We start from the raw sequence: 27,153 nt of genomic DNA, 5'->3' as shown, positions 1-27,153 counted from the left end.
TGCTAGCATTGTTTAAGTATACAGCCTATACATCCTTAAATTAAACGTATCGCGAAACATATCATTAGGTATCGATCCGTTTGACACGAGAAACTGTGTCCACGTGACAGACGAGGTATCGTCGTTACCGTGAAATCGACGCGAGAATCCGATAATTGTTAGCTGGCCGGTGATAGAATTCTCGCGAGGACGATCGATCGCGATCGAAAAAAGGGATGCGAGAACAAATCGGAGCAGCAGCGATAGCCGTGGTACCGCTATTTCCCGCGCGCCCGATCGAGAATACCAGAAAACTGCATCGAGCATGAAATCATTCTCGTTCTACGGAACAGCCGGATGGTTGCATCCTTTGCAGATCCTCCGACGATCCTGTTCGTTCGCACATGTACGACCCGTTGTCCCTGCATCCTCGAGGTTCGCCCCCGTCTCACCTCCGATCGAGAGATCCATCCGGCCGTATCTCCGCCTAGGATCTACTCGTCGTACACGTGTACGGTAGATCGTACGTCACCGGTCTAATTAAGCCCTCTCGCTACCCTCGACTCATCGGGACTCTTCTTTCGAGAGGAGATTTGAATGGAATTGAGATCTCCGAGATCGAGAACAGGCAAGGTCAAGAACGGTCACGTTCGTTAGATCTTTGCATGTCGCATTCTTTGTACGCACGTCCAATTTCTCTACGGACGTTCTGGCCGTGAACGAATTCAGTAATGGTCTCTCTGTTCATGTAAGACGCAAAGCGTGCTACTTCGTTCCTCCTCTTTCTTTTAAATTTCAAATCCCTCGTTGCGGAGTGTTTCAATGGTAAGTGCAGAGAGGTCTGCGAAGCCGATGTACATTCGCCATCTGCCGTTCTATCCTGAAACAGGTTTTGCTCTTCTGCAACCAAGGATCTGATTTATCAGCCACAGAGAGTTACGTTAACGCGAACGCTGAGCATTCAAACCGTTCCTTCGGTCCGGAACATCCTCGTCCCTTTTTATCTCGATAAACACGTATCGACATTCCCCCAGTTCACAGAATTTATTTGTCGACTTCGTCTTTACAAAGAAATAGAACTTTTATCCCGAAGGGAAGTTCTGATAACAATGATTGCCAATTTAATTATTAATCGCCGCTGGTTCGTCGATCGGATCGTTACAGTGACAAGAATAATGGGAGTAATGATAATAAAATTTATTTATCTCACTGTGTTTGAGAATGAATTATGTACAAGAGCGATATACATGGGTACGCAGTAATATAACGTAAAGTACAATTGTCGGATAATATCGTTATCAGGGACACGTCCGTGAACGAAAACGTCGCGATCGGCGCGCTTCAACTCATGATCGTCATACGTTCTCGTATAAACGACACATATTTCCTATCCGAACGGCAAGATTCGCGTCCAAATGCTTTCCTCTCTAATTCTAAAGGTTCGCCTGAAAATATTTCCGAACAGTTTCGAGTATCCCCGAGACTGACTGTACACAGCGTCGTGCGTCGCTCAGCCGTTCTCGCGCGTTCAAACGGTGTAGACGGTCTCGGAATGATGCGACTGGGAGGGTACGCAATATCCGCTGTAAGTTTTGATCTCCAGCACGCCGGAATAGGATCTCGCCGGCAGGGAACCCGGATCGGTGTGCCTTCTGGGGCACCGGTGGCCCTTCGGGCACTGGCAGAGAGGCGAAGCGTTTACCTCTTCCAGTTGGGAACTCCGCCGTTTTCGCACGGTGAACAGTCGGCAGGGCTCCTTGTGCTGACAGCGTAGCCTCTGCAATTCAATCGATCGGATCGGATCATTGGGTCGTGTTGACAAAGGGACGAGAATTCTAGGATAAAGATTTATTCGGTCGCCGTTAATGGTCAATGGGCGAAAACTTACGCTCTGCGGAGAACACGCGAACGCATAAATAAAGCCAGGACTTCCTTCGGACGACCTGTAAGCTTGCCTCCGAACTAGATAAGGTACGCTACCCGGTCGGCATCGGCAGTAAACCCGTTGGACCGTCGCGTTCGCCGGGCCTCCTCCAGGAGCCAGGGTCCACGTGACGTCTCTGTAAACAGTAAATGGCCAATTTTTACCACTCGGGACAACGACTCCTGTTGTGATCCTCTCTCGACTGTATGCACGATCGGTACTCACTTGAAATAACGACAGATCGGAAGACGTTTCACTGGCTCGCAAAGCTTGTACTGGCGCGTTTTGTCGACTATCGTGTGTCCGTCGTCCCCGTGTAAACTGCTGGGACAGGTACGGCCATCCGGACAGCGACACTGTCTCTCGACCCAAGGCGATCCGTACAAATCCACCTTGCTGCAAACCTCGCTCCGGTCCGAACATTCGGGCAGCTCGTCCTCGCTGTCCTGAAACATTTTTACGTGAACATACGTATCGTGACACGCTCGCAGTTTAGATTCCTCGTGTCGATCGTCGTTCCGTAGCGACTTTCTTCAAATTACGACGTAGTAGGGCGAGAACTGACAGATCCGTTATGCCTTTGGAGAGAACTGAGAAAAGCGACGACACGATCGACAGCGGATCGCGGCCTCCGCGTACCGTTCCTCGGCTTGACCTCGCTCCGCGAGGAAGCGCGGATAAAGGGTCACGGAAAATCTGCTCGGCGCGCAATAAAAACGTGACTTCTCTCGTCGACGATCGAAACTCGACTCGTCGTAGAAAACTCGCAAGATCGTTTACTAAATGAGAAGAGATCGACGGAGAGAGAACGAGCAGAGGAAGTTTTATGTAACATGCTCGAGAGGTATGTGTCCCCCCTCTCCGTCGGAGAATAGACATCTGGTCTAACTATACTATTCAAACAGCGTCGGTCAATCCGCTGAATGAGGCAATCACGTACGTCCTGTCGACTCGTCGTTAGCAATCTACGTATTGTTCAAGCACCTAAGTTCAATTTCTCAAATTCCCTCTGTACTTCTGCTCGTCTGCACGCCTACCGATTCTTCCGATCGAATTAAGACGACGAATAACCAGCGGAATCTAGATTTTAATTGCCGAGTAGATAAACGATGAAAGAGCTCGATCAAGTGAGATTAATGCAGTCCCTTGTGCGACTTTCAGTCGCACGAGAAGTAACGAAGTTTCAGCTAGATAAGAGTTTAGTCGACCTCGATGACGTCTGTAACTATGCTGAACGAGCCTCTCTGTCCATCGATCTATCGACGATTGACACGAGTGATACGCTCGTTGCGCGGGAACAGAATCCAGCGAGCGAGAATTTCCAATCGGTTACGCGGGACGTTCTCCTATGATCGCGTTTCTGGCGAGTACATCTGCGGCCATCGTCGTTGTTCACGTGGTTGCGCGCAAAGAGTGCATCGGTACCGGGGGGTAATTTTCACGCGAATTCGAAGACAGAGTTGGCGCCTAAGCGCTCGCAGGGTGTTCGGAAGAAGAGATACGCGGGGTTGCTCGGGCGGTTACTTGGAGTCCACTGGCGATAGAATCACCCTGTATATCGGGCAAACCGAGATCCCTGTTAAAACGATCGACCACTTTTCCCACTCTCCGTACACGTTCTCGTTGCTGGTTCCCTTCCGTTCTCGGGTATTCCCTTCTCTTTCTTCGGTCCCCACCTTGTACCTCTTCCTCCGAGAGCGTTCCCAGAAGATCGTACGTATTACTAAAACCTTCGGTGGCAGCAAACTAAAATGGGATAATAGGGGGACCGGAAAGGCTCCGCGATCCATCCGGAAGTTCTCACGCGTCTCTCGCTTCTCTCATAGCCGCAGTGAAAATGACACCTGGTTCTCGGCCTGCATACGTATATACAAGTGTTCCCCTGTACACGTGCATACCTCTCTCCCTCTCTCACTCTCTCTCTCTCTCTCTCTCTCTACGAGCGTACGTGCATACATCGCGACAGATGATCCTGAGAATACACACGCTCGCGGATCAATTGAAGATGCGTGTTTGCATACTGGACGTAGGAGGACACTGTTCTTCCGTCGTTTACGCTCACGTATCGAGTCGCATCTTATCTCTTATTGAACGAACGCAGATACTCGTATTTCAGTTTCTGCGTTACGTAAAACGTTATAACATTCACGCACGTGAACCGTGTACGTCGTGCGAAGCCCGTCGAGATCGGTACGCGATTATCGCGGTGCACGTTAAAAATTAAGTAGCGAACGACGTGGGTGCGAAAGACGAATCGTAGTAGCTAATAAATTATGTAGGATTTACCCCGATCTGATAGAGGACTTTCGGCTGCTGGTGCGTCGGGCGATGTTTCCTCTTCTGGTCGATCAAGTCGAGCTCGATCGCCGTGTCCTCGAACTCCTGCAACTCCGACAGGTACTTGCCGTCGTCGAGGGACAGATACTCGTTGAGAAACTTTTGACCGGTCTCGTCTAGCTCCACGCCGAGGAGGCTACCCTTGCTCTCGCGGACGAGCAACTGCCCGAACATCGCTAATAAGAAACAGATCAAATCGGCCATCCTTTCGCGCGCGCACGCGATCCTTCGTGTCCTTTTCGTGTACTCCGCCCCTTTCGCTGTTCTTCTCCTGTTCCTTCCTCGTCCGTTATAAATAATAAGATCGCCTGTTCCTCCGTTATTGTTCACGATCGGTGATCGCGACGATCACCGATCATCGGATGAATACCCAGATCGATTGTCGGACGTTGAATCGGAGTTTCGACGTTCGAGCAACGATGCGACACATTCGGAAACGAGAAATGGTACACGCGCGTCACGTAAGGATTATTCGCCGCGGGCAACGATTTCCTCACGGTTCATCAGTTACGTTCGCTGCATAATTTACGCTTATGCGATCGTTGTTCGGAGCGTTCCTCTATCAATCCACGGAATAGTACCCCTGTTCTGTTGCTCGTTCGATGTCACTTGGTAAAGATACCGATACACTTTTCAATCTGTTCGCGGCTCGTTTCGTTAAACGAAACGGCTCGTCGTTTCACGGCTGTCTCTCGTAGCGAACGAGAAAGACACGTTCACCGGCAGTGAACAGCAGCAGCAGCAGCAGCAGCAGCAATATCAGCGTGGCATACGTCGTACGCTCTCCGACGGCTGTGTGGCTCGCACTCTTTTCTCGTGTCCTTGCGCGCTCCGCCTTCTATCATGTGTCCTACGGTCTTACTACGGTTTTGCAACGCGATTCGAACATCGGCAGCGAGGGACCGCGCGAACCTGTACCATTCGTTCGACTGAACTTCTAACAGCTAAAGGCAAAGCATGAATGAGCGGGTCTCCCTTCCTTCTGCTCTTCTTTCTCCACACCGCTGCGGCTCTACTCCACGTCAACTTTCACCCCACTCCGAGATCCTTCTTCCTCACACTCTCAGAACTCGACTTCCACTCCACTCCACTTCATTCCACTCCACTCCACATCATTCCACTTCACTGGCTCTCTCTCCTCTTTACTCGTATACACCTTTCTCCAACGAGATGCGACCATTCGACTCGAGACATACTCGTTACACTTGGACCATTCCTCGCTTCCTCCATCCTCTCTATCTCTCTCTCTCTCTCTCTCTCCTACGACCGTTTATCACGTCGGCCGAAAAGTAACGCAGGACCTTTGTCATATAAACGATACTTTTTCATCGTGTCGAACGACGGTTTGCCGATTTATGAAATGTACGCGTGTACCTCGATTCTTGCCTGCCTCTTTTTCCAAACGTGAATACCGCGTCGCGAACGAAAGGAGAGGCTCGTCAGGTGCACTTCCCTTTTTCACGTATCGCGTCCTTGCATTCCTTTTTCGTTACAGCTCGCGGTCGATCAGTTTTATTCATAACATTTTGTCAGCCGACGCTCGATCGCGTCGCATTATATGCATCTACGATTCGATCCGCTCGGACGTACGCGAAACCGCGTTATTAAACTGTTGGCGTTTCGACGTTCGAAAGCTAACGAGTAACGCAGGGATAAAGAGAAAATGGTCTTGCGGCGTGTGTGGAAATATTCGTGGGGACAGGCGACGTGAAACGCATAATCGGTGCAGCCTACGTAGCAAGTATAATACTTGTACACACGTAAACCGCGTGGGCGGGTCACACGGTTCACGCAGCACTCGAGATCGACGCACGCGACCATTCGAAAGATATTGTTTTTCGAATTCTCGAACTCGCGTGGGTGTCCAACGGCGAGAGGTTTCTACCTACTTTGACCCGTTGGCTCGCGACCAATTTCCACCCGAACGCTCTCCTACGCGAGCCGTCCGTCTCCTCGGTCTTCCCGATTAAAACATTTACGGCGTCAAGCAATTGTCACGCGCGCACCTCCTCACAGATTTCGGTGCGTCCTATACTTATTCCATTTTCTGGTATTTAGCGTTTTATCGTTCCGAGCACCCTTTCTCGACCTCTCGGCGTCACGCGTCCCGCCCGAGACCGAAACAAATCGAATCTTTTGATATTATATTATTCTGAATGCGACGACGCGACAGCAGGCGCAACGAGTCGTAGACGATGATCGAAGGCCGATCGTCAGTTTGAGGATCGCTGTTTCATTGATTGAGGCCGCGATCCATTCACTCCTACTTTCTCTCTCTTCCTCCGCTGCTGTTTACTCTTTTCCCTCGTGCCTCTCTGTCGATCCACGCCGCGTTACTCTTACTCTTCTCCGTGTATGAAAACGAATAGGAACGAAATCCGATCGGATTCGATGCGATCTTACAAGTACCGAGCGAAATCGCGTAGATTCGGTGAAACCAGCGATCGAGCCGACGCGACGATTCTTTACGACGAAGAACACGTAGACGTTAAGCCGGATGTCTATTTTTTATTTTCCATCGAGCGCATCGTTCGATCGTCGACGGAAGCTGGAGGTTTCTCCGTGGTCCGTCCTTCGGTTCGGAGAACCACTGTACCCGGCATGAATGAATTCTTGGTCGGCGAGAGGGGCACGAGACTCGGTTACGATTCGGCGGGGAGTCGTTCGAGAGCGAGGTGGGGTCGACGAGAGTAGAACATCGAGATAGAAAGACGAAGAGGTGGACCGCAGCGTTGGAAGTATTGAGCATGGTCGGAGGAGGCGAACACCTCTCGAGGGGTTCAGGTTGCGGCACGGTGGTAGCAGCAGAGGGGAACGAGAAAGAGACGGAACGGCCAAGGGGCAGCGGTAGGGGAGATAGTTTCGTTTGTGTGCATGCACGTGCACACGGTGGAATCGTTAACGTTACCCGGGAGTGGGTAAAAAAGGGGAGATACGCCAGATTCTTGCATGCACCGGCAAGGCAATGCGAGAAGGATGGAAGAAGGCCGGGCGAATGCAGGTGCCGCAACCTACGACCGGAAACTATGCTCCTTACTCTTGGACCGTGAATGCTGCGCAAGTACGCCTTCACCGTCCTAGCGAAGAATGTCGACCGGTGAACAGGGAAAGAAATCAGAGGATCAGCTTTGAACTAGTTCAATGGCGTCGATCCGAGTTTCAGCGGAGCGATCTCTTCTATTTAGCAAATTTATCCCGTTATCAGTGATCGGCCGTTTTGCCAGGAGAGGAGAGACAGATACTTTCTAATCCTCTCGAACCGAGCACTCTTGCTCCGTTATTAATTGTATAATTACGCCCGAGAACTTCGTCCTCCGCCTTCTGATCTCCTTCGATCTCATTCATCTCGATCTTGTCCCGTTATCGGTTTAATACTTTCAGAACGTATGAACGAGACTTATTTCCGAGACCGTATTTAGAGGAAGGCGTCTGATTTGTTTCAGGAAAATTATACGCGGTGTTTGGGAAGAGGCAAGGCCGGGTGATCGCCGCGGAAAGCGCTCTCGGATTCGGTGGACAGTTTCGCGTCCTCGCGACGTTACCTGTACCGGAGAGTTTTGAACTTGCCAGAGAACTGCGAACTGAGACGTCCGGGCTGGCGAGTCCTCAACTGGTTTTCAGTCATTGGGAGGCAAGTTTTTCCATATAAAGGGAATGCGCGCGTGTGCGCTCTCGCGTTCGCTCGATATATGTATATCGGTATTTTTCCACTTTTCTTGGTCGCGAACCGTTGATCGGATAATACTTACAGCCGCGGCCGAGTCGTTTCCTTTTATCCGTAGGTTGATCCTTGGAACAATTCGAAAAGATCGAGCTTTTATCGGAGACGAATAAATGAACATCGTTGAACAGGGGCGTGGACGCGTCCGACGATAGGTATGAGATGTTTCAACGTTTTATTCGCATTGATAGGTGATCAAGCAAGATCCTTACTGGATGCCTTCCACGGACGAAGAATACCTTCACTTCGGTGACAAAGCGGACAGCGAGAACAGAGCCAAGAAATATATAAATGCAGTACGTCGACGCAAAGGTCTACCCGTGGATTCCCAGCTCGTTACGCACGCGGAAAAACAACGCACTCTTTCCAAGAATAAATAATCAAGGATTGCTAAACGTGGCACGACAGCACAATGTTCATTACGAGTGTACGAGTCATTCGAAGCCATCGGATACGAAACAATTGATAAGACTACCTGATCGATGCTGCACGTCGACCGTCGTAAAGATCTCTTAAAACGATTCATTCTCATCTTCTTCTCTCGTCGTCACTTTCCATCGATATTCAAAAGACGACAGTTCAACGGTTTGACGACAAATTGTACGATTCTCTTCTGTTGACGAAGGTCTTCCATCTAGCTCCGTTGTTATTCATCGTTTCTACGAATTACGGTGATACTATCATTTTACTGTAACTAACTGTCTTTGTACTTTAACTGGAACGCGAAATAAGCGAATCGACTTACGGCAAAGGCGATGTCAGTCGCGAAGGAAGAACGAAATCTTAACAAGCTTTTATCATGGTGCCGTACAAATTGCGCTGGATGCAGACAGACGTGAAATCAATTCTCCGTTTCGACGTGATCATCATCGCGAATCATCTTATCCATTTCTTATACTGGTTTCAGATCGAGATATTTAAATAAAGCAAAAGCGATGCACATCGCATGTTTCCCCCATTGATCACCGTGTCATTCTAATTCTTATTTCGTCGATGTATTACAAAACTTATTTTCGTAGTCGCGTAATTCGCTGATTTTGTTACGACTGGAGGCAAGGTATATACACAAGATTTCTTTGATGAGCCATGATTTATTTTATGTACGAATTTAAATAGAATTCCTACCCCCTGATCATTGATCTTCGTCGAATTTAATCTTCTTCCCTTGAAAGCCCTGCTTCAAAATATCCTGTTGCTTCTTTTTCGCAGCCCAAGAAGGGTGCAGGTTTTCGTTCGTACTCTTACCACTATCCCGTTCCTCGTTCGGTGTAATCTTCCGTTTCCGAGTGCTGTTTGCTTCCTGTGTATTATTCCGACCACGATGAACACCTTTCGATCTCTCGTTGTTCCACCTCACACTATAGCTTTCTTTCCCATCGTAAAATTTCTTCCTTTTACTCATTGGCTTATTGTAACTGACGTCGTGTGTACCGTCCGTATATTTCTTTTCGGGATCCGACCGCGGGACTGTTTTATTACTATTTAAGAAGAAGTCATCTGCTTCCTCTGCCTCGTTAGAAAGCTGATTCACAGATTCGTCGTGTCCATCCTCTTCCTCCGTTGTTCTAAATTTATTCTGTTCCTCCAATGTTTCACGTCCACCTTCATGTTCCTCTGTTTCTTTTAAAATTTCTGTGAATCTCTTAACAGTCGCCTCTCTGCTAACGATTTTAGCAAGAGTTCCAGTATCCGAATTCGTACATTCTGTCCCTGTTTCAGGAACTTTTAATCTCTTCGCCGAGTTTCTTGTATTTTGTTTAGTCTCTCCATCGGCCGTTCCATTGACCTTATTCTTCTTCTGAGAAGATTCTTGCACATCATCATCGTCGTCCGTATCTACGACTCTTCCCACGTCCTTTACGATCTGTTTCTGTACCTTCTCCACAGTGTCGCCTACGCTGGACTGTTTCGAAGACTTCTTCGAGCTATCCGTGGTACCGTTCCTTTTCTTATTCACTGGTCCCTTCTTATCTAAAGTGATGTAGTCTTCGCAATCCGGGAACTTTTCTCGCAACGCAGCTATCCTTGGGTTCAGAGACTTGTAACGAATGATCTTGATCATAGCACGCGTCCCATCGTCACTGAGAGAATTCTGCAGTATCGCTTGCAGATCATTGAAACGAACAATTCCAAACTTGGATATCTCATCGTCTTTGATCTGTTTCAACGCAAACACCTCCCTTAACAGTTTCTCCGCTTTACTCTTGTTCCTCTTCGTTTGTTTCTCGTCACCGTGACTAGCTCGTAACTTTTTTGCTTCCCTGGTCAATTTATTTACCACACGAATGCGAGCCTGGCGAACGAACTGTCTCAGTGAGACGAACTGAAAGACAAACGGGAAACGTTTGAATTTATTCTAAAAATTCACTCGAGTCACGCAGCATTGCGCGCGGGGTTAGGGAAGCACTCACCTCGTTATTTATCTCCGTTTTCCTTGTTTTTATCATTCTTATCGATATCGCAAGGCGAGCAGCGTCGATTCGAACGTCGACACGTTAACGTTTTTAACTCTGCTGACGCGATGCACGTCTATATTACAATATCTGTTTTTACGCAACGCCTACGCCTGTCCGAAAAGTGCGCCGCGCAGTGCCACCCTTTCATACATACATATATACCAACGACCAACCTAATCTGTATACACGTTTTGCGCGAAATGACGTGAAAGCAATTGAAAACACTTTCTACAGAGGACAACAGTAGGTCTCGGAGGAAAGTTGGAAGAGGGCACGTGTAAAACTGGACTAACCCCGCTCTGGTCACGACTGGCCACCATCGATTCGACAGTTAAATCAGGATCGACTTGAAGAAGGTAATTAATGGTGCAATTAATTATTGACACGCATTCAAATATTATTTGTTTTGCTCGTGTGGTGTACACGTATGTATACATGTAATAATAATGTACGATTCACACAACATCAAGCGCCCTCGGGTGATCGTCGTGTGTACAGACGTACTGACTGACGTTTCGTTATTTCGCTAAAACGTCATTGCGTGTAGTGTATGCTTGTGTGGAGAACGTTGATAAACATCGGTTACAAAATCTAACAGTAAATATATGAAAATTGTCCCGTTTAAAGGGCAAAGCGAACGGCTCGACTCGTGATCGCGGCCTCTCAACATTTTATCGTGAAACGCTGAATCATTAACAGCGGAAAGAGTCTCTGTCGCGACGATCGTGATTAAAACTGCAGCATAACTGATCCGCCACGTATGTAGGTTCGTCTGCTGGTGCAGGACAGTATTTCATCGCGTAGATCTCTGATCTCGGTCTACCCTCGTTTCTAGATGTTTCATTGACATGGACGCGTGTTGAACGTCGTCCCTCTTAAGAAACTGAACGTTAAACGCAGCAGATGTAGTATCGGGAAGTTTCGGAGGGAAATCGACGAATGACCTTGAGCCATGCTTCAAGCGATTGTTGCACCTTGTAATGCGATATGTCAGACGGTCGTGTTTTTAGATTGATCTCATCCTCGGATTCGTTCGCGGTAATCGACTGATACGTGGATCATTCGGCTAACCCGACTTCTGACTCGTACCTCGGAGGAAACCGATAAATTATGAATAATTACGAACGGTTCATGTACGTTAACTGTTGATTAGTCAGGTTAGTAGCATCCACTCATACATTCGAACACACGCTTAAGCATTTCACGTTCAACCTGCCCCTTTCGTGTTTATTTTTATATTGATGCTACGTCCAACTTCGTATTTTCCTTTCCGATGCATACATCACTTGTCATTGTCTCTTTCCATCGTTCAAGAGATTGATAGCGTCGCTGATAAGTGGACCGCGATTTTTCATGCAAAACAAGCAAGGAGTCGGTAAAAATCTCCTGTAATCCTTTGAACATCGTGTCACGTCGTTCTCCTGTCGATACTTTTGTTTTTTACATACCCAATTTCGCCACAAGTGCATGAAACCCGCGGTCTAACAATAAGCATTCAAGGTACTGCTGCTGGTATCCTTTCTACACCTTTATTATAATTGTCATCGATCGCTGTAACTAACACTTCTCTCATAAATTGTCTACTCGTTTCTCTGTTCAATCACTATAACTTATTGTCTCGATTTAGGTTCCACCTCGTATGATTTAGTTACTGCGAAATCGTTTTTTCTATTCTTCAAATTGTATTGTGTGATACGCGAACAACGAGAATGAGTTGCGTACGCTGTTGCTTAATCAGCGCTGGTCGCATTGCATCTTGCAATCACGTGGCGAACCATGGTGAGTGAATCTTGTACGGTACTTGACACGACCAGAGACTACAATGATTATCTGTATTCTTAACAGTTCACAAAATAGTGAGGGTGGCAGTGACTAGATCATTTTCGGTCACCTGTGCTTTGGCAAAAGCACCTACCGAGCCCACACCACCTGGTAAAGATACCACTGGCGGTGTTTCTTCCGTGGGTAGCGGCGGTGGAAAGAAAAACACGCTTACTTGTCCGAAATGCGGGGATCCTTGCACACATGTTGAAACATTTGTCTGTAAGTAGATCGAAGCCCGACACGTCCCGAATAACGTTACAGAGGAAGTACAAAGAGAATCATCCAAGATATAAGAGCATCTTTTCTGTTAGCATCAACAAGGTTTGTCAAGTGCGAGAAATGCCATCATTTTTTCGTTGTTCTATCAGAGGTAGATTCGAAGAGAAGCCTGAAAGAAGCTTTGAGAACGGACGATACTAAGCAAGGGTTTTATAGAAAACCGCCGCCACCGCCGAAAAAGGTAACGAATATTTCTAACTCTTTTACAGCGAACAAATGGCTTTGTATATACGTACGATGGAATCACAGACTGTGAATAACGTGTGTCGGTATTTTCAGATTTTTGAGTACCTAAACAAACATGTAATAGGGCAAGAGTACGCTAAAAAAGTATTGAGCGTCGCTGTATATAATCACTACAAACGAATCTATAATAATTTTCCAGTGCAGAACTCGATGCAGGGTTCTATTAATCCGAGCGGTACACAAGATCTGAATCATCCCTTCACTCATAGAGGTCTTAAACCACGTAAATAATAGTTTCCATACTTTGTACAAGATTTTATAGAGAGACGAAAGATCGATAGTATAGAGTCTTATTTATTTATTAAAAATCGTGCGAATCTTTGACGTCCCTGTCAATTTCAATTAACCATGTTCCTTTTCTTTTTTTGCGCGATAGACTTACTGCACATTTCAACGATTGGAAATTCGCTTGGTGTTGGATTTCAGCAATATCCTACGGGAACCGAGCCCAAGTCGACTGACAATCAGTCGCTGTCCGGGTCCGATATACTGGACAGCAAACAGCATCAATTGAAGTTAGAGAAAAGTAATATTCTGTTGCTCGGGCCTACTGGCAGCGGGAAAACGTTGCTCGCGCAAACGATAGCTCAATGCTTGGACGTGCCTTTCGCGATTTGCGACTGTACGACGTTGACGCAGGCCGGATACGTCGGCGAGGATATAGAGAGCGTGATAGCGAAACTGCTCCAAGACGCGAACTACGTGGTGGACAGGGCGCAGATGGGTATCGTGTTTTTGGACGAAGTCGACAAGATCGGCGCCGTGCCTGGTATACATCAGCTAAGGGACGTCGGCGGCGAGGGTGTGCAACAAGGGATGTTGAAGATGCTGGAGGGAACGATCGTGAACGTGCCGGAAAGGAACAGCTCGAGAAAGTTACGCGGCGACACTTTGCAAGTTGACACCACGAACATTTTATTCGTTGCATCGGGCGCGTACAACGGGCTCGATCGGTTGATCTCGCGGCGTAAAACCGAGAAGTACCTCGGATTCGGCGCGACACCCTCCTCCGAGAGTCCGGGCAGGCGAGCCGCGAATTTGGCTGACGTCGCGAACATGTCACCCTCCACGGAGAGGGACAACAAAGAGAAGGACACGCTGTTGCAACAGGTAGAAGCGAGAGATCTCATCGACTTCGGTATGATCCCTGAGTTCGTCGGGAGATTCCCTGTTCTCGTACCGTTCCACACCCTCGACAGAGACATGTTGGTCAGAATATTGACGGAGCCTCAAAACGCTATGGTGCCTCAATATCAGATGTTATTTTCAATGGACAAGGTAAAGAGTCGACTGTATATAATTGCAAATTAGATGTACGCGATGTACGTATGGTCTGTGATTCGTCTTTATGGATCAACAGGTAGAATTGACGTTCACCACCGACGCTTTGAACGCGATCGCGACGTTAGCGATGGAGAAGAAAACGGGCGCGAGGGGACTCCGGGCTATCATGGAATCGTTACTCTTGGAACCGATGTTCGACGTCCCCGGTAGCGACGTGATGTCCGTGCATGTGACCGAGGGAGTCGTGCGAGGCCAGGAGAAACCCCAGTACATCAGAAAACGCGAGGTTTCCGAGGAGGAGCTACAAGCTCAGCATATACACAATTAACAAAGAATGCATACTAAAGACACACCGCACATTTGATCGGTCTCTTAGAAAATGGTGTGACGGAAGAAACTATGTATTTCGGGACGATAGTTTTCGATTCGACAGAACTTTTGTAAATAATATATCTGTTCGTTGAGATCGATGCTTCTCAACGGGACAAGGCTACACTACACGTGCATTAACATCCGAAAACGAGATCTATAATTATCCTGTGTTCAATTACTCTGTAAGAGTATAGACGGGGATAAATTGATTCGATGATATATGCAATTTACTTTGTGTTCAAATAAATCGTAAAAATGTCAAACTTCACTAGCGAATTGTTTTTTTTTTTAAATAGACGTACGCGCGTACACACGCAAATACAGGCAGAGACTTGCGAATTAACATTTTAACATTGTCGATTCGTTTAAATTCGTTGTCGAAACGAGACATGTTCCAATTATTCGTTGCGAAGATGAATTAAATACAGATTTACCTGTTACAGGTGCGATTCTGTTCGTGCGTTTGTTCCACACGCTACCGCGGCAGACAGAAAATAAGATTACTGACAGCTGTCTGTCAGCTTGCGCGTATTCTGTAACACATGCGTATACGTAATACGTACGTATCATATTAAACTTTTTCAGATGCGCGAAACTGTTACAACTACGAATCTGGTATAAATTCACTACGTACCATACGATGGGTCACAGATTTGTTATAGAAATTGAGACGGGATAATCTGAATTTGAGATTATTTCCAAGTAGTTGCAACGATCGAGCATACATTTAGGAATGATAATTTTTCAGAGGAGTCTCAAGTTTTATTGAACGAAATGCGTTTAAGTTTTAAAAATTGAGAGTGGGCAATATTCTTAAACAATACATTTTGATAATATATGTATAATATGAAATAGGAAAGAGAAATTCAGAGTTTAGGAAATTCACATTTTCGGACGTAATCGTTAAGCATTAGTTAGTGATAAAATATTTCGTCGGTTATTCGATTTTGTTTTACATACATGCAAAATAGGTGTAAATGAAAGGCTGTGTAAATACATGATGCAAGTTAAAAAGGAAAATAATTGTACACATAACACTGTAAGCAAATGTTATTGAAAGTAAATGTGTGATATATATTATTCTCGAGAGTGTTGGATACAGACTTCTCTCCGTTAGAAGCGAATACATGGTGCCACCCTTAGATAGTACAGTTTCATAACTTGCATCTTTACAGCGTCTTCAATTCTTCTAGTGTAAGTATTTTCCAACGAGGTTTGAAACGATGTCACTCCAATAAATGTAATCGTTTTCGAGATCGCAGCCACAACGGATTTATACGTAGAATGACTTTGACTAATTCCGTGACGAATAAAAAATACGACTAAGCTGCTGAGAGTCATCGAGAACGTTGCTAACGTTTGGTAACAACGAAAAAATAGATGAATAATCGATACAGAGCGTAATAATTTTATAATCCATAATACAATCTATATAATCGATACACAAAAGAGACACTGATCAAGCGAACTCTTATATTTCATCGTAATACCACTGTGGATCTCGCGTCGTTTTCGGCTTCGGCCTTAGTACCGTTCGTAATTCTGTCATGACCCACTTAACAACCTTTACTATTACAACGTTTATAGTGAATTCTAAAATAAGAGCACCGAATCCTTTGTACAAACCGAGGGGTCCTTCGGTAGAAATGATCGTGTTGTAACAATCGCACGCCCCGCTGTATCCCGTAAGGAGCGGTGTCACGCTACGTCCTGTGTCCAGGTTGTCGATAATCGTTCTCGTACCCTGAAGGTGTAGTCTCTGTATCACCGTCTCCCAAGGATAGAACATCGTCGCGGCCATAAAGGCAGATATCAACGACGATTGTAATTCTATATCTTGTGCGACTGCCTCGGACAATACGTCTCTGCTGTATGCACCCTTTAAACGATACACAAACAACGTGGTACCCATCTTCGTTTCGAATGGACAAATTTTTCAAGTACTAACAAACGACTGCTCACCCTTATTTCTTGAGAGTGTTTGTGTCTGAGGTGCATAATGCGACTGGTAACTCCTCGAACGACCATGGTAAACAGATATTTCGACAATTCATAAGCAATGGTCGGCGGGAGAAGAGCGTAAATGGGGATCAATCTGCCCTTGTTGCTCACTGCGACCAAGCGAAGCGCTCCGTCACGGAAGACGTCCAATATTCCTGGACTCTCGGATGCAATCTCAGACTGCACCGTTTCTACCAATGACGCGGAGTAAAAGGGTGTCACGAGACCTATGGAAACACTGTCACATTCTCTTCAATATTTGATAGGAGTCGACGGCAAAGAGACGATGCGAAAAGTAAAATATATAAGTACCATTTAAGGAGAATATGCTGTCCAAATGCTTTCAACGAACTATTGCATGATATCTCTCTAAAATTAAAGACACGTTTCATTGACATCGTTGAAATCTTACACGCAGATGGCAAGAGTCGTAACTTGAAAACTGTCTCTTACTTTGGCCATGGCGTTATTTTAGAAATAAAATCTTCGACAGCCAGCAGCATCCCCTTTACAAGTAGAACCGAACCAATCCCCTTCCATAACGTATTTATCCCTTGCGTTTGATGAAGGCGTATAACTATAGGTACCAGAGTTATAGGTATTATGTGGTACTTAATTAACCCAGGATTTACTTGGCACTGCCTCCTTAAAACAATGAGGGGATGTACTAACAAGGTTTCTGTAATTAAGGTTGCCAGTCCACAACCAGCGACCATGTACTTATTTACATTGACGTCTGAAAATCAAACATTCTGTCATCGTAATGCCCTCGATCGCGAGTCGCCCGTTCGATTGAAACTGACCTCCTTCAGACGGGGGACTATCCTCGGCCAGAGGATGAACCGAAGGAACGTCCAAGGGGCGAATAACCTCTTGCCCATGATAAATATACATATAACTTTCGCTGTCCCGAGGCTTGAGAGGTTTACCTCGGTAAACGTAACTGTCCAATCCCGCCATTGTTACAGAGACCGATATTTAATAAATGTAACAACGCATTACGACTATAGGAAGTTTAGACTCCGATCAAACGTCGCATCCATGATCTGCACTCATCTGCACTTGCTTGAAGTTGCCGTACATAAGAAAATAACCTATATATTTTATGGCATGTGTGTGTGTGTGTGTGTGTGTGTGTGGCGTTATACATGTATCACACACGCACACATATGTATATTGCGCGGCGATCAAGGGCGTGAAATATGCGGTGGAACACTTTCCAAGATAGGCCGCTTGGCCGCAGCACACACCAATCGCTGCCGCCATTGCGGGTAACAGTGCTTCACTTCACTCGCATGATGGCTCAATTGTGTGACATGCATTCATACATACACGGTATACAGTGACAGTGTCAAGGTTCTCCCCACAGTATCATCGAGGAGTATACTGCGGGCGGGTACTGCGGTGGTGGTGGTGGTGGTGATGGTGGTGGTGGTGACGTTGTCGAAACTGAAATCGTAGCAAAGTTTATCAGAGTCCGGTTAGAATTCGATTTTCAATGCATGATCCGTTTAACCGTATCGTCGTTGTCGTCGTTTAATTCATCAGTCGGTGCATTCGAATCGTAAATATCAGCATACCGCGCGCGCGACGATGCATACGGTTTTTACACGCGTGAACGCTATTTTAGCGTACACATTGAGCGTTTCAGCGTGTCTAACATTTTGTTGTTTTCTCTCAACTGTATTTATCGATTATAGAGCGAACGCGACTTTGAATACCGTAAAAGTAGTCGTGTAAGTATAACTAGTATTTACTTGGAAGATGTTCAATCCATCGATTCATCATTTTTCATTTTCAAGTCACTCACGTGTCGTCGTGTAACGTTACATACGTGTCCCGAACTAGATTTCGAAAACAATTTCATTGACTTTTCATTAAACAATACATTGGGAAATCGAATTCAAGCCAAATTCCGCACTACTATATACATTAGTTCGATTCAAATAAATCATTTCAATTCATGTATATATGTCTTACGATGGTGACGATGATAATTCTGAACTGAAGTTTTGTTCAACAGGAAAAATGTGCCAGATTACAGTGCTTCGAGAGAAAAGAATGACCTGGGATACTTAACGTTTGATCTACAGACCGATATCCTTTTTTTCAAATACGCACACGTGTGGTGATGGTTTGGAAACGTCGAGATCGACGAGTGAAAATGATTACTCACTGACAATATTTTCCTTACATACAAAATTCGATATGTACATCTTGCTCCATTGTTCAACTGGAACGTGAAACAGCTATTCTTGTACCTGACAGCAGAATACAAAACTGAGAACAATGCATTTAATCAGGTATGGAAGATGTTTATTGTTACCGTGCTGCGGCGGCTTCGTCGTCGTAGTACTCGAATCGTACATAATATTTGTAGCCTCACGATCAAAATCGGGTAAACTGCACAGTACATGGTTAAAATGACTGATTTGATTGATCGGTCGGATTCCAGGTAGTGCTATGGGATAAAATAGTACTGCGCGGAGACAATGCCGTACTCGATTTTAAAAATATGAATACCAAATACTACTTCTGGGATGATGGAAACGGACTAAGGTACGTGTACGGACATGGATGGTCCAACACCACAGTTAAACAGCAATAACAAGCGTGCGCTTAGCAGTGACGCGTAAACTGATGATCGACTTGATCTCCATTCGTTCTCATTTTTTGCCCACACAGGGGGAACAAGAACGTAACGTTGACGTTGTCGTGGAACATCATTCCAAACGCTGGGCTCTTGCCGAGCGTCAATGCTCTCGGTTCTCACACCTTCTTATTCCCATCTGAATATACCTCGTTACGCGTGTGAGCAAGGCTGATTACTACATACGTACGGACGGACGCATGCCTGCAATCATCATCGCGTTGTTTCGCAAATTCTCTATAATTACTCCGTACTGACACACAAATGAAATCGACGTTTAAACAAACTGGATGCTATTTTTCGTGATCATGATCATGGAAGCGGAGTGCGTGCGCGTACGTGTACATTTCTTTCAGACACCGTAATGAAACCCATACATTTTTATACGTGAATCTTGTCTGAGGGTGGGTGGGGTTGGTGTGAGAAAAGAAACAAAGCGGACACGATATATCGATTCTTTATTATAATTTGTTTCGTTTAATTGTATCTCATTCTGTTGTCCGCAAACCGAAGAAAAAAAATAAACTTTGTCATGAACGAACTACTGAATTGATCACAGCAATGAAACTGTATCGAGGTAATGCACATTTCTCATCGGTTACTCGATTCAATTCGACGACGACGACGACGATGATGGAACCACATAGAGATACCTATTCTTTATTATTCATGAATGCCATTTTTCATTCGATTTATCATTACAATTTTTCTCTGTCTCCTTTTCGCCATTCGAAGACGACGACGACGATGACTCGTGCTCTCGTTCTTCCTCACCCTCCTCATCCTCGTCATCCGCACCTTTTCCTAGAAATGACGACCGGAATAAAACAAGTAAGAGACGAGAGAAAGAAATACGAAAAGCAACCAAGTATAAAAGGCGGGACGTACCGTAATAGTCGCATCCACTCTCGTCGTCGTCCTCTTCGTCATCGTCGTCGTCCAGATCGTCGTCGACGTAATCGTCATCAGCGTCGGATTCGTACATTCCGCCTTGGCTTTGTCTACCAAATTTATGACTCCTGGCTGCGTGATAAAAAATGTAAAATCAAAAAGACGTTTGTCTCGTCCGCGAGATGACGAAGAATAGAAACAACCAGGGTAACTGCCATCACCAGGGGATTAATGCCAGGGAAATGAAACGAAACAATGGACTCAACTTACTCGACATACTAAGATCTTTCGTTTGAGACGTTTCAAAACTACATTTAGGACACGGTATCGGCTTGTTCTTCTCGTACTTGAATCCTTTTCTTCGAACATGATCTTCGCAGTAACACGTTTTACATCTTAAGCAAGAGTACTGACCCAACCTGTTGCAAGATTGGCCTGCAACGAAAAAGATGCGTGAATTGTCAATCATCAATCGCTCGCATACATCCTGGCCATGTAGCAGGCAGAAGTGCGTACGTCGGCACGTGAACCGTTGCTTACATTTGAAATTCTCTGCCTCCAACACTTGACACGATGCTTGGTGTTCAAATTGATCATCCTCGCAAAGGAAACAGTCGCAAAACGAACATCGAAATATCCTACCACCATGATCCCAAACACCTCTCTCACATTCCTGACAAACAGAGTCTGTCAACGGACAGACGCACGCATGGGACGTGAGACAGCGTCTTCCATGGCAAACCCAGGCTTCGCAATGATCGCACACAGCTCCCTACGGCATAAGAGGATTACACATATCTCTTTCCAAACATGCAGACATGTCAAATGAAAGACGCGCGCCCACGACTGGAAAGGAACGAAAAAAGAAATCAATAAAACTAGTATACCAACCACCATACCCAAACCCGTGGTAAATATGCCGGGATGACGAACGACGCAATCACCTGTCTTCAGCATACATTTGACTTTTCCGCAATGTGCGCACATGGGTAACCGTTGGAGACTTTGACAAAAATAACAGAAAGCTCTGCTCTTTTGCTTCTTACCACATTTGTCACATTCCTGTCAATTAAAATGAACTCGTATTATATACATATATGAATATATAGAGAGACAAATCGCACGCGTATAAAAACCGTAAAACGCGACGCGCCGAAGAGATCATCGACGACGATCTGTACGATATATTCTATGTACTTGCCATAACCGCATTGCATGGAAATTTAGCTAAATCCAACTGATCCTTCGCGGTCCTTATCTCCTTCTGTCTCAATTTTTGTTTCTCCGCTTTTCTCCTCTGTCCCGTCTTCTTCTTCGGCATCCTCACGAAAGCTTTCACACGCCGCGGCCACAATCACAATATTGTACTGATTGTAAAACGAATCTCTACACTTGACGACATGAACGACAATCATGTCGTCCACGAGTCGACTCACCCACTATCAGCACAATCAGCAAATCAATCTGTAGTATATAATTTGAATAAAAATTTATAAATTTACTGTAAATTATAGAAATTTTTATAAATAGTATAAATTTAAATAGTAATCATTAATTAATTAAATTCACGTTGTATAAAATTTTTCAGATAATCTGAATGTATATAATATCTCTTAATTATTTAAGGTTACATAGTAAATGTATTATAGAAGGAATAATTTTTATATAAATATAATTAAAATTTACACATATGTGCACTAACCTCAAACGATTTTGCACATTCGGTGCACGTGGCACCATCTAGCGTTCACGACAGCGAACCTGATTTTCCACATTCGGTGTACGTGGCGCCATCTAGCGTTCACGGCTGCGAACATGCTTGACTCCGATATGTACGGCAATATTTCTGCAATTTTCGTTTTTCCTCAATAACTCCCGAACGGATGGACGTAGGGGGGCGTATTTAGGCTCATTTTGTAGGGGACGACGAGATCTACAATTTCTGTGCAAAGAGAATTCGCTAGTGCCAATAGTTACCGAGTTATTTGCAAAAAACTGTTTTTCTGTTTTTTCCCAATAACTTCCAAACGGATGGACTTAGGGAGACGTATTTAGGCTCATTTTGTAGGGGATGACGAGATATATAATTTCTGTGCAAAAAGATTTCGCTAGTGCCAATAGTTAATAAGTTATAGACGAAAAACGAAAAACAGTTTTTTGCAAATTACTCGTGAACTGTTGATGCTAGCGAGAAACTTTTAAATAGAGAATGTAGATCTCATCGTCCTCTACAAAATGGTCATATAAACGTCCCCCTAAGACCATCCGTTCGGGAGTTATTAGCAAAAAACGAAAATTGCGAAAATCTGAAGGTGTACTCCTTTGGAAAAATCTCAAAAAAAAAAATACGTAATCTATCGTATGTATTTGATTTCATTGCAAAGTATTTGTAATAGTCTTAAGGGAAATTGTATAGATANACTACTCCTACAATGACTAACGCCCATTCCTTAACGAGAACTATGACTCGAAATAATAGCCCTGTCCACTATTAAATTAGTTCTATAAGTATGTCAAATTCCGCACGGCTAAATTCTTGGAAATGACGTTATCAGAAGAACTTCGTGCTACCTCCTATACTATCATATTCTCCTGTTACAAAGTCCAATTTTGGAGAAAAATTTTTGCTCTTCGAGAATTCTTGGAAATGACGTCATCAGTCGCAGTTAGTGCTACCTCCTATTACTTTATATTCTCCTAATACAAAGTGAAATTTTCGAGGAAAATTTTTTTCTCCGACAATTCTTGGAAATGACGTCATCGGTAGGAGTTAGTGCTACCTCCTATGATATCATATTCTCCTAATACAAAGTCCGGTTTTGGAGAAAAATTTAGCTTTAAATTGGACTTTGTATCAGGAGAATATGATATCATAGGAGGTAGCACTAAATTAGTTAGTGGTACCTCCTACCAACTCATATTCTCCTAATACAAAGTTGATTTCCAAGCCAAATTTTTCTCGAAAATTGAACTTTGTATTAGGAGAATATGATAGCATAGGAGGTAGCACTGAGTTCTTCTGATGACGTCATTTCCAAGAATTCTCGGATGGCAAAATTTTTCTCGAAAATTGAACTTTGTATTAGGAGAATATGATAGCATAGGAGGTAGCACTAACTCCTGCTGATGACGTCATTTCCAAGAATTCTCGGAGAGCAAAAATTTTCTCGAAAATTAGACTTTGTATTAGGAGAATATGATAGCATAGGAGGTAGCACTAACTCCTGCTGATGACGTCATTTCCAAGAATTTCGCAGCGTTGAACTTGACATACTTATACGACTTATTTAATAGTGGCCAGGGCTATTATTTCGAGTTATAGTTCTCGTTAAGGAATGGGCGTTGGTCATTGTAGGAGTAGTGAATAATTCGACAGTGAGACATATGTTTAAAAGGATCTTTATTTAATTTTTAAACAAGTTACAGAATACAAAAATCTGATATCTATACAATTTCCCTTAAGACTATTACAAATACTTTGCAATGAAATAAAATACATGTGATGGATTATGTACCTTGACATAAGGACGTGCTGATCGTCTTTTAACGCTAAAGCAGTAGAACTCACCGGGGAAGGTGAGCCCGTAAAGGAACGTGATATTCCTGTTCGTAGAAAACCCATTTTATTAGTTAGGGGACTGGGAATGGCCGTCGGCAACACTCCACGATTTGCAGTGTGCTGGCGTCGCAATGTGTATCCGGAGTTAATTGGAAATAAAGGGATTAAACAGGAAATACTGATGAATTTATTTTAGTTATCACAATACAAGCAAACACGTCTGTTCTGTCCGATCTCCAAGGAAGGGAATGGACAGGAATGGATCAGAATGGATTGACAAAGTAACATCGCGATAAATTGAAAATCGCGGGCAAGAGACGATCGCAGCAGTCGTACCAACTGCTAGGTTGATACCTAGGACTAGGGACTTGTGGACGAAGAGCCCACAGGTTAGTGATTTTGAACGCCATCTCTAGTGTACAGTACAAACAAGATTTCCGCTGCTGTCACTGATATTAGTTCAGTTGGAATTGAAAGAAGCTAGATCTTTTCCGGTTGTACAGCACACCGAGCAACATGGGTAGGTGATCGTTAAATTGTATTTGTAATATTTTCCCAAAGCGTAAACTGTAAATTGTTGTGCAGCAGATAATCTGATTGACCGTGCAACGCGTTCGTTAAAAATTCAAAGAGATATCTGCTGCAAAACGATCGGTTAATGATTTCAAATTACGTCGGAATAACGTGTTGAAAGTGCTTCAACGTTTGATAAATAATTGCTGCCTGGTTTTAGACTTTGTATCTAAACTAATTCTAATCAGATCGCGTTGTACGAGAATAATCGAGTAAAAGCAAATTTTAACGTGCGGAATTGTACGACGCGAGTGATACATAACCTAAATTCTCGATTCGATTCGCAGGAAAACCTCGTGGTCTTCGTACAGCACGTAAGCACGTCAATCACAGACGTGATCAACGATGGAATGATAAGGATTACAAGAAAGCGCACTTGGGAACGAGGTGGAAGGCGAATCCATTTGGCGGTGCGTCCCACGCCAAGGGGATTGTTTTAGAGAAAGTGTACGTATGACTGGAGCGAGTGGTTCTAAGGGCTCGTCTTATACTCATTGAGACGAGTGAAAAATGTCTTTATAAATGAATACATGCTTGTTCCAGTGGCGTAGAAGCTAAACAGCCGAACTCGGCTATTCGTAAATGCGTCAGGGTTCAACTAATTAAAAACGGCAAGAAGATCACAGCCTTCGTGCCTAGAGACGGGTGTTTAAACAACATCGAGGAGAATGATGAAGTTCTCGTCGCGGGATTTGGTCGTAAGGGACATGCCGTCGGCGACATTCCAGGAGTAAGATTCAAGGTGGTCAAGGTCGCTAATGTATCATTACTTGCTCTTTACAAAGAGAAGAAAGAGCGACCCAGGTCTTAAGAGATCATTATGTACCCCTGTGTTTTTAAATAAATTAGCTATATATACAACACCAACCGCACGCCTCGTTTTTATTTCCCCAGGCTTTATTCTAAAGGGACATGTAATTGAATTTAAAAGATGACCGGAGAATGATAATTAATACGGTGCGATGACACGGAATTTTCTAAGCGTTTTGGTACGTTCCGGTATTCAGAGTTGTAACTTATATTTAAGATCGCCTCAAGCATTTGCTTAAGTCCCAATTTTCTGTACAAGATAGGGACAGGAAACATAGGATAGATAGGGATAGCAAGTGCTTAAGACAATCGTAAGAATAAGCAACAATAAGCAACGACTCTGAATACCGGCTATAGACTACGATTCAGCGATGAACATTTGCTCTGTCCTTGATGCCCTCGACTTTTATTGATTCGCTCACAATCGTGTCTGTAGGATTGCTACATGAGTATCGTGCCGTGCCGCTACTGCAGCATCCGCAAATCACGATTGAAAGGCAAAGGATTCGAATGAAATAAACGGAAGTAGGTTTTAGTGAATGCAACACGATTTACTCTGCCCTTTCTATCACCTTTCAATCGTGATACAGGTTCAGAGTGGGAACGAAATTATGTAGTGTTCGAATTCCAGTGGAAACGGTATCGTAACGTGGACGTGAACATGACCGATCTCAAATGGGAGAGAGAAGGAAGGACGCGGGAGGAGCGTATTTTACAATTAATTCCGACAGCAGTAACGATGTCGGACAATGTTCGCGTAACTGGGACAAATATTTGAGAGGTAGAAGTAAATAATAATCGATAAGAGAAACATGTTTTTGGTGGGCTTGACAGGCGGCATAGCTACTGGGAAAAGTACCGTCGCCGCTATCTTCCGTGAATACGGAATTCCCGTCATCGACGCCGATAAAATTGCACGAAAAGGTAAGACTGAACGAACCATTTCGCCCGTCATCGTGACCGCTCAGACACCTGTCGTTCTGTTCATTCGTTTTAAACGTACATTTCATGTTGAACAGTCGTGGAGCCGGGGAAACCAGCCTGGCGTAAGATACGAAGCGAGTTCGGCACGGATATATTTTTGGACACGAACGAGATAGACAGAACCAAGCTCGGCGATTTAATTTTCAACGATGTGGAAAAAAGAAAAAAACTGAACGCTATAACGCACCCGGACATTTACAAAGAGATATACTGGCAAACGTTTAAGTATCTGTTGCAAGGTCATCAATTCATAGTCATGGACTTGCCGTTGCTCTTCGAGACGGGACACATGTTGAATTACTTGCATAAAATAATCGTCGTTACTTGGTACGTCTACCTTTATTCACCGAGGACCGTCTAAAGCGATTCGAAACAAACGAAATGTTTCAATCTCTATCTATGTTTAATTTTAGCGAAGAAGATTTACAACTTCAGCGGCTCATAGAAAGGACAGGCTTCACGGAGACTAAAGCACAGCTGAGAATCGCGGCGCAAATGTCGTTAGACAAGAAAGCTGAGTTGGCTAATTTCGTTATTGAAAATTCTGGTAGCGAATGCGATACCAGGGAACAGACTATCAAAGTGATTAACGTCTTAAAGGCTTCCAGGCATCATTGGAAGTTACGATTCTTCGTCGGATTCTGTTGTACCGTTCTATTCGCCGGCGTGTACTGGTTGAAAAATAGAAGCCCACGATCGTTGCCATCGACGGCATAACAGAGCTCCGATGTCAAAAACTACCTTTAAACGCAAATAACATACTGTGTTGGCATTTAAATCTTACTCTGCATTTATCAGATCTACGAATCGGTCGAATCCGGTGTGGAACCATTGCCTATTTTATATACATACGTTTTAAAAACTATAAAATCTAATGGTATCACTTCCTGTTTATATTTCTATCGCAACCGATCGATACACACCCTTCTGTGATAAAACACGCGTTCCGTTTTCCAGTTCTCTTTCCTAGAATGCATGTGTATGTAAATGCATATTATCGCGAGATATAGTCGTTCGATCGATACTATTAACGAACCGAGCGTCGATTTTAATCTGCTCGATACTGTACAGAAACACATTTTACATCTGGTCACGAACTATTAAACGATTAATTCCAGAAGCGAGTGTAATGAAGAATCCAGAATTTTTTTTATTTCATTCTGTATTTTCATTACTGCAAACATTTTATGCCACGGTTACATTTCAACAGCGCGATGGAGAACGTTCGACCGACTGAATCGATCGGAAAACTTAAGGATGTAT

At 44.4% G+C, this 27,153-nt stretch overlaps 9 protein-coding genes across 25 annotated transcripts in view; 5 read left to right on the top strand and 4 right to left on the bottom strand.

Moving 5' to 3' along the window:
* LOC108631471 (elongation factor-like GTPase 1) overlaps window positions 1-9,044 on the top strand; it is a 23,820-nt gene extending 14,776 nt beyond the window's left edge. Inside the window, exons 4-5 of the mRNA XM_018035421.2 lie at window positions 7,684-7,871; window positions 8,153-9,044. Coding sequence (XP_017890910.1) covers window positions 7,684-7,871; window positions 8,153-8,341 — 377 coding nt within the window. The 3' untranslated portion in view covers window positions 8,342-9,044. The remainder of the gene's footprint in view (window positions 1-7,683; window positions 7,872-8,152) is intronic.
* On the bottom strand, window positions 1,162-8,528 carry aos (protein argos). 4 transcript variants are annotated; one of them, XM_026818917.1, is made up of 5 exons: window positions 8,437-8,528; window positions 7,990-8,205; window positions 2,129-2,349; window positions 1,868-2,039; window positions 1,162-1,756 (listed from the first exon to the last, which is right to left on the bottom strand). In XM_026818917.1, exons 2-5 carry the CDS (start codon window positions 8,080-8,082, stop codon window positions 1,508-1,510), a joined length of 735 nt encoding a protein of 244 aa, XP_026674718.1. In that variant the 5' UTR covers window positions 8,083-8,205; window positions 8,437-8,528; the 3' UTR covers window positions 1,162-1,507. The 4 variants fall into 4 exon arrangements, with proteins under 4 accessions (XP_026674718.1, XP_026674719.1, XP_017890918.1 ...); XM_026818918.1 differs by lacking the exon at window positions 7,990-8,205 and having other exon boundaries at window positions 8,437-8,524; XM_018035429.2 differs by lacking the exons at window positions 7,990-8,205; window positions 8,437-8,528 and adding an exon at window positions 4,190-7,687.
* LOC108631474 (serum response factor-binding protein 1) lies at window positions 9,033-10,464 on the bottom strand. The gene is made up of 2 exons (XM_018035425.2): window positions 10,373-10,464; window positions 9,033-10,284 (listed from the first exon to the last, which is right to left on the bottom strand). Exons 1-2 carry the CDS (start codon window positions 10,406-10,408, stop codon window positions 9,094-9,096), a joined length of 1,227 nt encoding a protein of 408 aa, XP_017890914.1. The 5' UTR covers window positions 10,409-10,464; the 3' UTR covers window positions 9,033-9,093.
* Window positions 10,465-10,592: 128 nt separating this feature from the next.
* ClpX (Caseinolytic protease chaperone subunit) lies at window positions 10,593-14,690 on the top strand. 11 transcript variants are annotated; one of them, XM_026818908.1, is made up of 9 exons: window positions 10,593-10,773; window positions 11,045-11,175; window positions 11,253-11,574; window positions 12,045-12,196; window positions 12,263-12,460; window positions 12,553-12,701; window positions 12,800-12,989; window positions 13,143-14,044; window positions 14,127-14,690. In XM_026818908.1, the coding sequence occupies exons 4-9, from the start codon at window positions 12,127-12,129 to the stop codon at window positions 14,376-14,378; spliced, it is 1,761 nt and encodes a 586-aa protein (XP_026674709.1). In that variant the 5' UTR covers window positions 10,593-10,773; window positions 11,045-11,175; window positions 11,253-11,574; window positions 12,045-12,126; the 3' UTR covers window positions 14,379-14,690. The 11 variants fall into 11 exon arrangements, with proteins under 11 accessions (XP_026674709.1, XP_026674711.1, XP_026674714.1 ...); XM_026818910.1 differs by lacking the exon at window positions 11,045-11,175 and having other exon boundaries at window positions 11,428-11,574; XM_026818911.1 differs by lacking the exons at window positions 10,593-10,773; window positions 11,045-11,175 and adding an exon at window positions 10,831-11,014 and having other exon boundaries at window positions 11,428-11,574.
* Window positions 14,691-15,472: 782 nt separating this feature from the next.
* On the bottom strand, window positions 15,473-17,516 carry LOC108631475 (solute carrier family 25 member 46). Of its 2 annotated transcripts, XM_018035427.2 has the most exons (6): window positions 17,227-17,516; window positions 17,152-17,159; window positions 16,877-17,068; window positions 16,736-16,792; window positions 16,385-16,661; window positions 15,473-16,301 (listed from the first exon to the last, which is right to left on the bottom strand). In XM_018035427.2, the coding sequence occupies exons 1-6, from the start codon at window positions 17,302-17,304 to the stop codon at window positions 15,894-15,896; spliced, it is 1,020 nt and encodes a 339-aa protein (XP_017890916.1). In that variant the 5' UTR covers window positions 17,305-17,516; the 3' UTR covers window positions 15,473-15,893. The 2 variants fall into 2 exon arrangements, with proteins under 2 accessions (XP_017890916.1, XP_017890915.1); XM_018035426.2 differs by having other exon boundaries at window positions 16,877-17,159; window positions 17,227-17,515.
* A 300-nt stretch (window positions 17,517-17,816) lies between these two features.
* Spase22-23 (Signal peptidase complex subunit Spase22-23) lies at window positions 17,817-19,614 on the top strand. Its single transcript, XM_018035444.2, has 5 exons — window positions 17,817-18,159; window positions 18,447-18,520; window positions 18,638-18,726; window positions 18,879-18,982; window positions 19,109-19,614. Exons 1-5 carry the CDS (start codon window positions 18,017-18,019, stop codon window positions 19,236-19,238), a joined length of 540 nt encoding a protein of 179 aa, XP_017890933.1. The 5' UTR covers window positions 17,817-18,016; the 3' UTR covers window positions 19,239-19,614.
* Noa36 (zinc finger protein 330 homolog Noa36) lies at window positions 19,515-21,737 on the bottom strand. Of its 2 annotated transcripts, XM_026818916.1 has the most exons (7): window positions 21,667-21,737; window positions 21,166-21,428; window positions 20,856-21,026; window positions 20,505-20,736; window positions 20,235-20,399; window positions 19,962-20,096; window positions 19,515-19,877 (listed from the first exon to the last, which is right to left on the bottom strand). In XM_026818916.1, the coding sequence occupies exons 2-7, from the start codon at window positions 21,283-21,285 to the stop codon at window positions 19,741-19,743; spliced, it is 960 nt and encodes a 319-aa protein (XP_026674717.1). In that variant the 5' UTR covers window positions 21,286-21,428; window positions 21,667-21,737; the 3' UTR covers window positions 19,515-19,740. The 2 variants fall into 2 exon arrangements, with proteins under 2 accessions (XP_026674717.1, XP_017890932.1); XM_018035443.2 differs by lacking the exon at window positions 21,667-21,737 and having other exon boundaries at window positions 21,166-21,468.
* Window positions 21,738-23,932: 2,195 nt separating this feature from the next.
* RpS23 (ribosomal protein S23) lies at window positions 23,933-24,963 on the top strand. The gene is made up of 3 exons (XM_018035507.2): window positions 23,933-24,043; window positions 24,384-24,543; window positions 24,640-24,963. Exons 1-3 carry the CDS (start codon window positions 24,040-24,042, stop codon window positions 24,905-24,907), a joined length of 432 nt encoding a protein of 143 aa, XP_017890996.1. The 5' UTR covers window positions 23,933-24,039; the 3' UTR covers window positions 24,908-24,963.
* A 381-nt stretch (window positions 24,964-25,344) lies between these two features.
* Window positions 25,345-27,007, top strand: Dpck (Dephospho-CoA kinase). Of its 2 annotated transcripts, XM_018035506.2 has the most exons (4): window positions 25,345-25,431; window positions 25,538-25,830; window positions 25,926-26,217; window positions 26,304-27,007. In XM_018035506.2, the coding sequence occupies exons 2-4, from the start codon at window positions 25,719-25,721 to the stop codon at window positions 26,605-26,607; spliced, it is 708 nt and encodes a 235-aa protein (XP_017890995.1). In that variant the 5' UTR covers window positions 25,345-25,431; window positions 25,538-25,718; the 3' UTR covers window positions 26,608-27,007. The 2 variants fall into 2 exon arrangements, with proteins under 2 accessions (XP_017890995.1, XP_026674700.1); XM_026818899.1 differs by having other exon boundaries at window positions 25,354-25,830.
* The last annotated feature ends 146 nt before the right edge of the window (window positions 27,008-27,153 follow it).

This window comes from Ceratina calcarata, unplaced genomic scaffold, assembly GCF_001652005.2.
Source record: "Ceratina calcarata isolate Rehan_Ccalc_2016 unplaced genomic scaffold, ASM165200v1 scaffold90, whole genome shotgun sequence".
NCBI classification, from domain to species: Eukaryota; Metazoa; Arthropoda; class Insecta; order Hymenoptera; family Apidae; genus Ceratina; species Ceratina calcarata.
This window is presented reverse-complemented; position numbering and strand designations above follow the sequence as displayed.

Excerpts from the sequence above, each read along its gene's own strand:
- aos (XM_018035429.2), bottom strand. The coding sequence starts at position 4,444 with ATGGCCGATTTGATCTGTTTCTTATTAGCGATGTTCGGGCAGTTGCTC. Across the intron at positions 2,350-4,189 it reads AAGTCCTCTATCAGATCGGG|GACAGCGAGGACGAGCTGCC; the intron begins GTAAATCCTACA and ends AAAATGTTTCAG. Across the intron at positions 1,757-1,867 it reads TCGCGTGTTCTCCGCAGAGC|AGGCTACGCTGTCAGCACAA; the intron begins GTAAGTTTTCGC and ends ATTGAATTGCAG.
- LOC108631474 (XM_018035425.2), bottom strand. The coding sequence starts at position 10,408 with ATGATAAAAACAAGGAAAACGGAGATAAATAACGAG. Across the intron at positions 10,285-10,372 it reads AAACGGAGATAAATAACGAG|TTCGTCTCACTGAGACAGTT; the intron begins GTGAGTGCTTCC and ends TTTGTCTTTCAG.
- ClpX (XM_026818913.1), top strand. The coding sequence starts at position 12,127 with ATGAGTTGCGTACGCTGTTGCTTAATCAGCGCTGGTCGCATTGCATCT. Across the intron at positions 12,990-13,142 it reads TCATAGAGGTCTTAAACCAC|ACTTACTGCACATTTCAACG; the intron begins GTAAATAATAGT and ends TTTGCGCGATAG. Across the intron at positions 14,045-14,126 it reads TGTTATTTTCAATGGACAAG|GTAGAATTGACGTTCACCAC; the intron begins GTAAAGAGTCGA and ends ATGGATCAACAG.
- LOC108631475 (XM_018035426.2), bottom strand. The coding sequence starts at position 17,383 with ATGGCGGGATTGGACAGTTACGTTTACCGAGGTAAACCTCTCAAGCCT. Across the intron at positions 17,160-17,226 it reads TAGTCCCCCGTCTGAAGGAG|ACGTCAATGTAAATAAGTAC; the intron begins GTCAGTTTCAAT and ends TTTGATTTTCAG. Across the intron at positions 16,302-16,384 it reads AACACTCTCAAGAAATAAGG|GGTGCATACAGCAGAGACGT; the intron begins GTGAGCAGTCGT and ends TATCGTTTAAAG.
- Spase22-23 (XM_018035444.2), top strand. The coding sequence starts at position 18,017 with ATGCATACGGTTTTTACACGCGTGAACGCTATTTTAGCGTACACATTG. Across the intron at positions 18,160-18,446 it reads AATACCGTAAAAGTAGTCGT|GAAAAATGTGCCAGATTACA; the intron begins GTAAGTATAACT and ends TTTGTTCAACAG. Across the intron at positions 18,521-18,637 it reads AACGTTTGATCTACAGACCG|ATCTTGCTCCATTGTTCAAC; the intron begins ATATCCTTTTTT and ends TTCGATATGTAC.
- Noa36 (XM_026818916.1), bottom strand. The coding sequence starts at position 21,285 with ATGCCGAAGAAGAAGACGGGACAGAGGAGAAAAGCGGAGAAACAAAAA. Across the intron at positions 20,097-20,234 it reads GAAAGATCTTAGTATGTCGA|CCAGGAGTCATAAATTTGGT; the intron begins GTAAGTTGAGTC and ends TTTATCACGCAG. Across the intron at positions 19,878-19,961 it reads GAGTGGATGCGACTATTACG|GAAAAGGTGCGGATGACGAG; the intron begins GTACGTCCCGCC and ends CGTCATTTCTAG.
- RpS23 (XM_018035507.2), top strand. Across the intron at positions 24,544-24,639 it reads GGGATTGTTTTAGAGAAAGT|TGGCGTAGAAGCTAAACAGC; the intron begins GTACGTATGACT and ends TGCTTGTTCCAG.
- Dpck (XM_018035506.2), top strand. The coding sequence starts at position 25,719 with ATGTTTTTGGTGGGCTTGACAGGCGGCATAGCTACTGGGAAAAGTACC. Across the intron at positions 25,831-25,925 it reads CGATAAAATTGCACGAAAAG|TCGTGGAGCCGGGGAAACCA; the intron begins GTAAGACTGAAC and ends CATGTTGAACAG. Across the intron at positions 26,218-26,303 it reads AAAATAATCGTCGTTACTTG|CGAAGAAGATTTACAACTTC; the intron begins GTACGTCTACCT and ends GTTTAATTTTAG.